This window comes from Eucyclogobius newberryi, unplaced genomic scaffold, assembly GCF_026437365.1.
Source record: "Eucyclogobius newberryi isolate DKJ021-1_F unplaced genomic scaffold, fEucNew1.0.hap1 SCAF_8, whole genome shotgun sequence".
Taxonomy (NCBI): Eukaryota; Metazoa; Chordata; class Actinopteri; order Gobiiformes; family Gobiidae; genus Eucyclogobius; species Eucyclogobius newberryi.
Genome location: NW_027316500.1, coordinates 10911519 through 10923886, shown reverse-complemented (window position 1 = coordinate 10923886; position 12368 = coordinate 10911519). Strand labels below are relative to the sequence as shown.

Below are 12368 nucleotides of genomic sequence, written 5' to 3'. Positions count from 1 at the left end.
AACCCCAACGCTCAGTGGGTAAAAGTCCACGTATCTTTTAAACAGCATCTAAAGTGAACACATGACCTTCAGTGTAAACAACTGGTTTGCTGAAAAATCAATGATGCACATGAATGGTGACCTTGGGCGGCTCATGCTCTGAGTACAAAGCAAAAAAAGACTGTACATATGGTCACTTGAATGTATTGTATATGTAAACAATAAATACAAATATTGATCTAAGAACTTGTTGTGCATCAGTATTTGCAGTGCTTTTTTCTAAGACCCCACTCTGTTCAAGTCTAAAACAAGCTGCTGGTTTGACACATGTGTGTCACTTCTTAATTATTGTGCAGTAAATAATAAAGCATGTAATGGCTCTTGCATGAGTTCAGTGTATGCTGGCCGTGAAAACCTAAACCAAATTAAAATAAAATACCTATTAGAAGTATTGCTGCTATATGTGCCTTCTATGCAAGCATAGAAATCATAAACATACTGAAGCATCATTATATAGAGGAGATTTCGGAGTGGCCTGCTCTGACCACAACATAAGCTCATATACTATACATTTCATATTTACATAATTCCTATATACATGCACATTTTGTACAATTGTTTATGTTTTTCTTTTGTCATTTGATATGTTTCAATAAAATATTCTGTTGTCCCTCAAATGGACAATTTACAAAAGCACATACATGAAGCCCTTGGGGCAATTTTTAACTTCACTTCACAGCAGTGACACAAATCAAAAGAACAAAGTGACAATATGCAGTATCCATTTTGAGAGTGCATTGACACCTGTAGAGTTTACAGTAGTTGTCAGGCGTAGAATATGAGTTCTGGGATCTGTCCGCCTTGTACCCCCGTCCCGTTAGTGCTGTCAGAAGAACACTGAAACTGGAAGGTGACCTTCCCACACTGCACCTCTGTCATGCCCTCCTGCCCAAAGTAGCTCAGCTCGTTTCCGTCCAGCACCACACTGGCTGTATAAAAGGTGTCCGGCTCTATCTGAACAGGATACTCGAACCAGACAGGAAACGTGTTACTGGAGCCATCAGAGAAGTATTTACTTAGGTTTTGTCCCAGAAGCACTCCCTGGCGCTTGAGTTCAATCTTTGCGCTGTACTCGGCTGATCCACAGCTCGAGCCATACAGCCCAAATCCTGCGATGAAGACTCTCTTGTCAACAGCAAACTGTATGCTGTCACAGCGGCCGCGGTACCTCCACTGGTTGCTCCTGTAGGCACACGACTGAAACCTGTGGCAGCGTTGAGGCGCCAGGCCCTTCCTCGGCTCAGAAACAAACTGCAGCTCCGGCTTCTTGGCTGCAGTGTACCACAGAAAGATGTCATTGGTCTCATTAAGAGTCAACACACCTGACTGGGCCGCGCTGTTGGCAAAGTCGTCCAGCGCCATGGCTGGTACTCTGATCAGGTACATGGCTTTACCCAACACCTTACGCTTGTTGTCTGTGGAGGAGGTGATCTCCTGTCTTTGACACTCAGCTTCTGCCCAGCTGAGAGCAGCCTCAAATACCACAATCTCTTTGGTGTTAAGTGTCTCTCGCTGCAGAATGCTCTCCAAGGTCTGCGAGTCGATGTCACAGAAGCCTTCTGAGCGCAGCGCGAGCTCGGCCTGTGCGTCGATCACCTCCCAGCACCGCTGTGTAAGGTCCGGCTCTTCAAACAGGCAGCTCTGGGACAATAGCACACACGCATTCTTTGCACTTAGACTAGTCTCCAAGAAGTTCACACAGGAACGCGCCAGGTGAGGCACAATGTACTTCTTAGCAGCATACAGCGTGGCCAGCACTGTGTCTGCGCTAAGGTCGATCTCATCACAGTAAATGTACCTGTGGAACAGGGACAGACTGTGAGAACATGAACAATGAAGGAACTCAAAGTGTTTTAACAGAGAACTCTTACTTGAGCATGGCCAGGAATGCAGCTGGTTCCACATCTGGAATACGGATTTCATCGTTGTTTTCTGCCAGTTCTCCATAAAACATGGCATGAAACACTGAGCTGCCCACAGCCAAAACATACTGTTGGGGGAAGGACAAAGACATTGAGGAAATCCATGCTTTGAATAGGAACTGTAAAAGCACATTGCTGTAGTGCACATGTTCTGTATTGTGTTGCCAACAAAAGATCAGTCTTTTTTTTTTTCTTCTGTTCTAATCATAGAGTCCGACCTGTTGAGTTTGTTACACAATTCGAGTCGATCCATTTTCAAAATAAAGCTACGCTGCCAGTGATGAAGATTGCGATCACATTAATTAAAAGAGGAACTTCTAATAACAGAACAAAATAGATTGCTGCACAAGTTCAATTTGCTCACATAATGACTTATCAGATATGATGAAACCAAGTGCAAAACCGAGACTGAGGAGATTCAGAAGAATTGCCACTCGAAGGCTATTCCTGTGGTTGTCTTTTCTTGAGCAGGTTCGTCTGTGCACAAAGATGTGTAGGTGGGTTTGTGGGCGGTTTATATTTGCCCAAGAAGACACTTCTCCAGATAATGAATCTTGGTGAAATGCTAAATAAATCTAAAATACAAACGCGACAACAATCTTTTTTATGATTCTATAGAATATATATATTCACACATTTCCACCTTCTGACCCACTGCATTTTCCAATCGTCCTAATAAATTACTATTATTATCCACGGGCTGCATCCGCCATATTGAATAGGTATAACTTTCTGCATTAAATCTTAATGTGGGTCTGAACCACAGCCAAATGGCCATAATAAAGGCGGCTGCATTAAATGTCATTATGTGGCATAGAGTGAAGTAAAATTCTCTCCTGACTTCATTCATTACAATAACTTAAAACATTTATGAGGAAGTATGGCCACACTTTTGCTATTTCATAAGAACGTGTCTGGAAGCACTTGGTTTGAGTTTGAGGTGGAGGAGGCGGGATTAAAGAATATAGAGAAACCAATGTTCTGTTACTCTGTTAAAATGTACAAACTTGAAAAGGGAATGAATAAGATTGCAGTATTTACTCTCAAAAAGATGAAGCAGATTAACAGTTGCGATAGCTTAGTCCCAATGAAAAACACAAACCATCAATTACACAAGTACATTTGGGCTGTCATAAATCGAGATGGGAGATGACATTGCCAGGACCTTTCTGATAGTACAGACATGACAGACAAATCTATTGCCATTGCTGCCTAATGACTAAAACGTAATGGGAATGATAAAACCCCATTCAAACGCATGACAGATGATTAATGCTTTCTATAATGAACCCATTATAATTTATATGGGCGAAATACAGCCAGGACACATACAGGAAAGCAGTTAACCTTTTGGATGCACAAGCATATTCCTGCAATTACAGTAATAACAGCAGCCATTTACACAATCCATACAACGTGCCATTTCATTTCAAAAGCTATTCAAGTAACGGAAGTTTACAGCGATGTATGGCTTTTCACGGAGAGTTGCTGGTGATTTGGATTAAAAAGTTGAGTAATTGCGGAGCAGCTTTTGAATAGGCGAAACAGACAAAAGCGAGTTGTGACTGCATAGAGAAGGATATCCCTTCCTCCGTCTCTCCTTCAGCCTCATTTACATAAATAATTGAAGACTGTCTCAAAAAGAAAGACAGACACATGGTGCGGAAGTGTGTGCACAAAAAGGTCGACTCCCAATATGGCTGGCGACGGCGAGGGTTATTGTTATGCTGATATGAGACAAACTGCACAATGATTGCACTTGTGTGTTCATTTCCTCCCTGTTGTGGAAGTGATTTTTCATTTTATTTTTTTTTTGCTGCTGGAGGTGGAGGGATGCTTACTCTGTGTCCCGGGAGTCGCTGCGTTCTTCCAGTTTGACCCACGAGAAAGTGAACATCTGCCATCAGCTCATTGTTGAACATTACAGAGTTTCTATGAAGAGAGAAAAAACAAGGGATCTATTAAGTTATTCAAGTACACAAATGGCAGTTGATGAATGTAAAATGGTCTAAAGTTGATCTGCGACTGCTTAATTTCAGTCCAAACACTGGGCTTTGTCAGTAATTCAGTATTTCTAGTGCAATGCTTTGTTGTTAAATACACTTAATTTGATGACGTAAAACTCTAGTCTTTATGTATTATGAATTTATAAAAATAATTTGTTCCATTACTGCTTAACAAACATCTTTTACCTTCTTTGTATTTCATTTGTTTGAGGAAAGGTTGCTGGCGAGCTAGCTACACATTATTGATATAGATATTTTTAAAGTAGTAAATCTATATAATCACAGGCACCAGAGACAATGAGGAGGATGGAAAATCCCCATTGTGAAAGACTGGGATCAACAATAAAGCGTTGTTCATTTATTATTGAGTGGTGGGACATGTCACAGGGCTGGGTAAACAGTCCCATGATGTTCTGGAGAGACAACAAAGCCAAGGCAGATGCCGACGTTTAACCGGACAGCTGGGGTCTTTTATTGATAGGCCAAAGTAAATATTTAGCTTTTACAGAGAGCGTCAGCCTGTTGTGCATATGAAACGAGCCGGTGCCTGTCCCCTCTGTCTGTCAGACGCTGCAGGAGAGCGGCTGTAAACACATGAGCCCAGTGCAGAGAGGGAACACCCACCACACTCATGTCCAGCATCTACAAAGCACTGCACTACCCTTGGGTTACTTCAACTTTTCAAAGCACTCTGACCAAACGAAGGGTCTAATGGACTTTTACAGGAGTACATGCAGACGTACCTCTCCCGGATAGTGGAGTACAGCCCCTGCCAGTTGCAGTTCTGTATGGTGTTGTTGTTGTTGAGGTTCTGCTGCTGGTATTGCTGCACAGTGGTGGTGGAGGGGGACTTTTTAGTTGGAAAAATATCTGCTGCCATCTTCTTCTTCTTGCTCCTCAGAGTGATAATCTCATAACAAACAGGGGGCAGCTTGGAGCTGCCACTGGAGTTTCCTTTTTTGGAGCTTTTACTGGACTTACTCTTCACAGACTCAGGTAGCATTAAAAAAAAAGTCAGACATTTCATGTTCCTCGCCTTGGCATCCACCATGAGTGTGTTGAACTGCTGAGCAGTGGGTCATACAGAGATGGGCAGGTGAAGAAGCTCTCAGGGCTTTAAAGACTTCAGCTGCAGCTGCACCAAAGCCTGCTCCTGTTAGAGGTGACACATTTCTGTAGTGTGTCCTGTTTTCACTCCGATGAGCTCCTCTTCTCTTCCTTATCCAAAAGCACTTTTCCGGTCTGTAAAGTTTGACAAGCGGTTGTCGGGGCTCCTGGGGTTCCCATCCTGCTGTCCATGAGGGTCTTCACATCACTTCACATCCCTGCGCTCCTCTCTCTGTGCGTGCAGCTCAGTGTGACAGCTGCAGATTTAGAGGCGCTGCAGTGGTCCTGAGGCAGCCTTCCCCCTCTCTCATCCCCTCTCTGTGTCAGAGCTGCGCCCCGTCCTCTGTCCGTGTGTCTGTGTGACTCTGGACCTGTCTGTCCTGTCCGCTCTGGTCCATGGAGGGTCCGTACAGGCTGCGCTGATGCTGCCTGGTTCTGCTGACTCCAGCGGCTGAATGAGAGCGCGCGGAGAGATAGACAGACCCCCACCCTCTCACTCAGCTCAGCTCTCTCTGCTGCTGCCCAACCACAGCCCTGCTAGGCTCTGATTGGCCCACAGTACCAGTGCAGCATATACTTAAATATGTAATAGGCAACGACTCAATTAAAGTGACAGATCTGCCCCAAAAGGGTGATATATCCATCATCACCCCTGCAGCCATGACAAGCAGTTTGCTCTATTGTAAAACTTCATGTTATGATTCAAAATGACTAATACAAATACATTATACTAATAAGAGCAAGATTTGCTTAATTCAGACATCTTCCTTAATAACCATTGCTGGTTTAATAATCAGCTTGTCATTGTTGCTGTGGCTTTGATTGGCCCTATTATCTTAAACAGAACAAAAGCATAAATCATCAATGCCATTCGTTAATCAACAAAATTAACTGAAAAAAGTCAGTTTGTGGCGACCTTGATTTCTCCCTTCTCCATTTGCACCGTTGTGTCAATGTTTCAAACAATGACTAAACCAAGTAACACACAGGGCCACTCCAGGAAGAAAAAAAAACACAACAAAAAAACTAAACTCTTAAACAGGGGACGCACTATGCAAAACTGACATATAATTGTTCTTCCTTCTGATTGCGAATGTCCAAAGTATAACATAATGTTCCACGGATTATTATAACTATACTAAATCCATGATCACGTTGGACCAAGTACCACGTGAATATTAGTCCTCAGTTTGAGAACCACTGTCTAAACCTATTTGCTTCTTGTATGTATTTCCCCAATGCTTTTCATGTTAAATCATCTCTTCAGGAGCTTACACAGTGCTGCGAACGTATTACAGCCTTTGCACTATGTATAATGCATTGACTTGTGCTTCCCAGCTTTGGCACCACGCTATTTTAAGTGCTGACATGATTTAGCTCTTTGCTTGAGGTAGAAATATTATTAAATGCTTCCTTTTCTATAATCTGTTTGTTCATATTCCATTGACTGTTAAATGAATTATTTTTGGAATTATACCAGTTTGATAATGCTTTGAAAACTACACCAGTGCAGGATAATGTGCCGGTGTCATTGAAAAGGCCTTGCTTGAACTGCTGTCACTCTATTGATTTGGGCATAAAGCCTAATTAACCGTCTTGGGCTGAGAAACATTTGGCCACAAAGCCCCTTGATACACTGCACTGTCGAACAGGGGGAATTTGCTATGGTAACATTACCACCGAGCGCCATACACTCAAATTGCAGGCCGCTAGAGATGTTTCCAAGGTAACCACATCCACAAGGAGCAGGAGAATCAGAAATGGAGAACCAAAAAACAATCAGGTCTAAATCGGGGGTTTGTAGGTACAATGTTTTATTATTGAGAGGTTAAAAAAGAGGTTGTGGGTTGTGTTGATTGTACAAATACATAAATAATGAATGTAGAAATTAGATGAAAATTGTTGAGAAAACTGTTTGATGTATAAAACAGTATAGTAAGTGTTTGAAAAGAAAGAAGAGTCACATCACGTTTTTTTAAAAATTGGGACATGCACAGCAACAAAATCAGTTGCTGTTCCTTCTGTTTTTTAGATTTTCTCGTAAGCTTTGTCTCTCACTCAGGGAAGCAGATATGTTTAGTAGGCAATTTTGAAGTCCAAAATCCTCCAAAATGTTTGCTACAAAGAACATTTGAATGAATGTATTTAACATTTTTCAGTCAGAAACCATTCCAAGTACTCCCTGGTAAGTGCTGGCTGGGATTCAAAATTAAGTGTATCTAAGAAACATTACTAACTTGCCAGTTTTAAGTCAAGAATAAGAAGTAATCTGCTGCATCTTATATTCCTCTGTGTCCAGCATAGGCTACCATAGTTTATTTGTTATGTACAGAAACAGTCTATTGTTCGACTCCTCTTTGCCCTGGTCCTTTGAGCCCTCGGACTCGGCTCAGGTCCACGAACCCAGCAGCTTTTCTTAGCTATTGATCTTGTGTTGTGAGGTTTCAACTTGAACATCTTTTCTGCACTTGGCCTTAAGCATTTTATGTACCAGCAGAGCAATTTATGTAGCAAATCATTATGTCCCAGAAGCTAGCTGGAAAAAAGACAAAGAAATATTAATTTTAAAAGGCTGTCATGGACTTAGACAAACTTACTTTTTTACTGTTGTCACAAATTGCTGCAGACCCAAGCTCTTTAGAGGTCTCTGGTGCATGGACCAAGACACTTTATCCCCATTAATGGATTTAACTGATCCTTTTTTCTTTTTTTTTTTTCAATTCCCTTAAGCCGTTTTATTGTTTCTACTGCTGTTACTTTGAGTGCATCCTTAAGTACATTCCCTCTGCATATTGAATGACTTGTGGCTTTACTGAAGTGCTGTGAGGAGCTGAACTTTACTTAAGTCATATTTTAGATGACTCATTATTTTGACCCCAAAGTAAAGACAAATACTGTATAATACTGTAATACTTTATACGCTAAAAAGGCTCCAATTATCCTTTGCTGAAGATGTTTTTTATATCTTTTATCCCATTCAAGCATCATGACGTTCACCCCAGAAACTTCATTTATGAAGCTGTGCCCACTCACAACAGACAGTTTGTTGTAACTTGTCTTTAATCTATTTTATGGGTTGTAAACAAGATCTGAAGTTCTAAAAAGCATTGAGTTTATTCTTTATTTGTTCTGTAAATAGTAAATATACAAACTATAGGCTAGCTGATGTCGCCATTCTATCCAAATATGTCTTTCTAATCTAAACTTTTACATCATTAATACAAACTTTCCAGGGTGGACTGCACAAGATAGGATAGCGACTGTATTTTATTATTTTTTAAGCTATCATTCACAGCACAATGATGTGTAAAGGAGAAAAAAAAAGTACTTTCAATACTGTGATTTCTACAGCCAGGTGACCAGGTGTACTATTTTTCACACAACACTTTTTCTCCACCTTCCCCTTCCGTCCGCCATTCAATCCACTTTTGTCTCCCCCTTTGTTCCTTCTGCCCCTACACCCTCCTTTTGATCCCCCTTCCTCCCTCTTCCTCCGTTCGACCCTAGTCCTTCGTTTTCCGAGGCGTAGACATAAACCATGCCCTAAAGACGGTTCCTTGCTCTTCTTAGTCTTCTCTACTACATTATTGTATCATCCTACAGGGCATGCTTTTCGGATCTAATTATCTTATTGTTGTTTCCATGTTTGAGGAGGGTTTGAAAATGCACTTTCTAGAAAACTCCTCTGCAGTTGATAACATCAGCAAGTTCAGAAGAATAGGTCCAAACTCAAATATCCACCCGTCTCTGGTTCCACCATGTTGGCCCTTTCCATAGATCCATACTCCATAACCTCATGTTAACAGCAGAGCATCCTTGGTTTTTATTCCTCAGTATTTTTAATCTACCAGTCTAATCAAGCCAATCAAGCAATTTTGATTTGGCACTGATTTGAAAACAAATTGGCAATACCGAAAGAAATTGAAGCCTTAATAACCTAAAAACAGTATCTGTATCGCGAAACTCATCGGACCACACCTCTGCTTTCTTATACCAGCGTAACATCTCAGTCACCACACTCTTGACCCGCCTGTCCTCACCTCTCACCTTTTAATATGCTTTCTTTCAGCGTTGAGTCTTTTAAGAGGGGGGTTCGAACCTGGCCCCACCCTGCGTCTCTCCTCCCAACCATCGGCAGCTGCCATGGATCACCAGCATCCATCTCACGTCAATAAATATTTTACACATCTTCATGGTTGCATTGCTGTAGATTTAACATGCATAACATACACATTTGGTACATGTCCTTCATTGTCTTCTCTCTTTAAGATGGATCACTTCTCGCATTGAATCCACTCGTTTTCGGAGCCGTGAACAATTGAACGTTCTCCATGCTCCTTGATTGAATTTGTGTAGCTGCATCACTATCAAATCCCACATGTGAAAGTCCGTGTTGGAGGATCAGAGCTGACGTCCGGGCGGCCATGCCAAACCAGTGTCTGTGTAAATGATCTGATCCCAGCCGGGCGGGACACATGATAAATAGAGTGTCGTTCTGTATCAACCTGAATGTGGCTCTGCTCTGTGTAATCGCATTTCTCTCCATTCATCAGCACAAAATGTAATGTAATGTTTTCACACATCCACCAAGTGAGAGGAGGAAGTACGGATGCTGTTGTCACGGCGTCAATATCACCTCTGTCTCACAGTTCTCCTCAGATATCTAGCTTCCTAAAAAAACAGATCAAATTGCGTTAGTTGTGTTTTTGTCCGTTTTGCTGACAGTACAAGATTATACTTGATCCACAAATATCCTTACAAAAAAAAAAAAGGAGAAGAACAACACACTAGTTGTTTTTAGCTTTACCGGCGCAGCAGAACTCGAGTGAAAAGTGCTTAGAAACTCATCGCAGTGAATATTTAGGATGATCAGAGGGCATTAGGTAAGAGAGAAACACATGTGGAGATATAGCCCTAAAAATCAGGTACTTTCATGGAGACAAGCGGGTGCTCCCAGTAGGTTACAAGTTAGTGACAGATCTGTGCTGGGGTGACACAACATCGGACATTCTAAACAATAACATCTCCATGGAGAACAGAAAAGTTACAAACTGCACCTTCCTGTTTTGATGCCTGCCTTGTACCGTGTTGTTTTTTGATGCACATGACTAAACGCAGCGCTCATATTTGGTTTCAGTCCTTGGACAAACTTCAAATGCAGGAACTACAAGACAGAAGTCAAGCTGTGCTTTTGTGAGTTGTCCTTGATGACAGCTGAGCAAACGCCTTTATCTTCAAAAGACTTTTACTTCGACACACGTCCGTCCTTCTGAGAGCAAACTGCAGACGCCGAGACAGAGACAGGAAATACTGACTTGTGGAAGTGCATCTGACAACATGATACAATACTACACCAGAGAGAAGGGACGCCGTCTTTTTGCCCCCAATTTGACCAATCTCAGCCTCTATGACTAATCCCTCCCCACATCAAGACACACTGACCAATCAGACAGAGAAAAAAGGTTTTCTCTTTGAAAATATGCAGAAGAAATATTTTCTTTCAGAAGATTCTGAAGCATGGCCTTTAGTGACAAAGATTCAAACTAGTAATATTTATTGTGCAGCTGCAATCGAAAATAAGCATAACAATTCATACAGTGGCAACTGGTGAGACAAAGGCTGATAGCTTTCTGGAAAATGCTTCTAGTATCTCATATTGGGGGTGTGTGCTCTGCTTTGTACTGTGGACGGTCCAATAATCTGAAAACTGATGAGGCAGCATTTGTGTTCATTGTCTCATTGTCTCATCTGATTTGGTGGAATAGAACAACAATGTGTTTCCCCCAAACAATGATAAGACATTACATTCAGCCCGTTTCAAAGCTGTAGCTATCATCACCGTGGGAATGGCTGTATATTGGCACTGCTTTGGCAAAATTACAAAAAGGTGTGCCAAATGCATGAGATGGAACTATATTCTGTTAACTAATTAGATTGCTGGATTGTAACTCAAATCAGAACACTTTATTGGACATCTTTAACTGTTACAAAAATACCACCGCATTAAAAAGTGGAATATGCAAATGTTGGATTGTTCAACCAAAGTTTCAAATGTGTGAGAGCTGGCAAAGGCGGCGTGCGATTAGACAAACAGAAGTAGAGTTTGGAAAGACGTCAAAAGTTTGGCGGTTTCTCCACACAAACCCAAAAGACTCAAAGCCGTGAGTCTGGGCCCGTGCCACGTCCTCCCTGCACCTGACAGGTGCACTCCTGCTCCACCGGCAGGGACGCAGAGGACGCAGAGGACACAGGGGATGCAGAGGACAGAGGACGCAGAGGACACGGAAGACGCAGAGGACAGAGAGGATGCAGAGGACAAAGAGGACAGAGGATGCAGAGGGTGTAGAGGACACGGAAGACGCAGAGGACACAGGGGACGCACAGGACGCAGAGGACGCAGAGGACAGAGAGGACGCAGAGGGCACAGAGGACGCGGAGGACACAGAGGACGCAGAGGACAGAGATGACACAGAGGACGCAGAGGACGTAGAGGATGTAGAGGACACAGAGGACAGAGAGGATGCAGAGGACGTAGAGGATGTAGAGGACACAGAGGACAGAGAGGACGCAGAGGACAGAGGAAAGAGAGGACGCAGAGGACATAGAGGACACAGAGGACGCAGAGGACGGAGAGGATGTAGAGGACACAGAGGAGAGAGAGGACGCAGAGGACATAGAGGACACAGAGGACGCAGAGGACGGAGAGGATGTAGAGGACACAGAGGAGAGAGAGGACGCAGAGGACAGCGGAAAGAGAGGACGCAGAGGACAGAGAGGACACAGAGGACGCAGAGGAAGTAGAGGATGTAGAGGACACAGAGGACAGAGAGGACACAGAGGACAGCGGAAAGAGAGGTCGCAGAGGACAGAGAGGACACAGAGGACGCAGAGGAAGTAGAGGATGTAGAGGACACAGAGGACAGAGAGGACGCAGAGGACAGAGGGCGCAGAGGATGTAGAGGACACAGAGGACGCAGAGGACAGAGAGGACAGAGAGGACAGAGAGGACGCAGAGGACAGAGGGCGCAGAGGATGTAGAGGACACAGAGGACGCAGAGGACAGAGAGGACAGAGAGGACAGAGAGGACGCAGAGCCAACAGCCAGTGTGAAGATCCAATTCACTTCACACTCACAATCTGTCTCTCTCTCTCTCTCTCTCTCTCTCTCTCTCTGTCTCTGTCTCTCTCTCTCTCTCTCTCTCTCTGTCTCTGTCTCTGTCTCTGTCTCTGTCTCTGTCTCTGTCTCTGTCTCTGTCTCTGTCTCTGTCTCTCTCCCTCTCCCTCTCCCTCTCCC

The 12368-nt window shown here is 43.1% G+C and overlaps 1 protein-coding gene across 1 annotated transcript; it reads right to left on the bottom strand.

Annotated features, from left to right (window-relative positions):
- Positions 1-631: 631 nt before the first annotated feature.
- btbd3b (BTB (POZ) domain containing 3b) lies at positions 632-5571 on the bottom strand. The gene is made up of 4 exons (XM_072436597.1): positions 4711-5571; positions 3803-3893; positions 1911-2029; positions 632-1837 (listed from the first exon to the last, which is right to left on the bottom strand). Exons 1-4 carry the CDS (start codon positions 5016-5018, stop codon positions 805-807), a joined length of 1551 nt encoding a protein of 516 aa, XP_072292698.1. The 5' UTR covers positions 5019-5571; the 3' UTR covers positions 632-804.
- Positions 5572-12368: the final 6797 nt, after the last annotated feature.

What these genes read in the sequence shown, in the direction of transcription:
- btbd3b (XM_072436597.1), bottom strand. Translation starts at nt 5,018, where the DNA reads ATGGTGGATGCCAAGGCGAGGAACATGAAATGTCTGACTTTTTTTTTA. An exon ending in AGCGACTCCCGGGACACAGA is followed by an intron (nt 2,030 to 3,802) that starts GTAAGCATCCCT and finishes TTCCCCCAACAG; the next exon opens with TATGTTTTGGCTGTGGGCAG. An exon ending in GCATTCCTGGCCATGCTCAA is followed by an intron (nt 1,838 to 1,910) that starts GTAAGAGTTCTC and finishes CCTGTTCCACAG; the next exon opens with GTACATTTACTGTGATGAGA.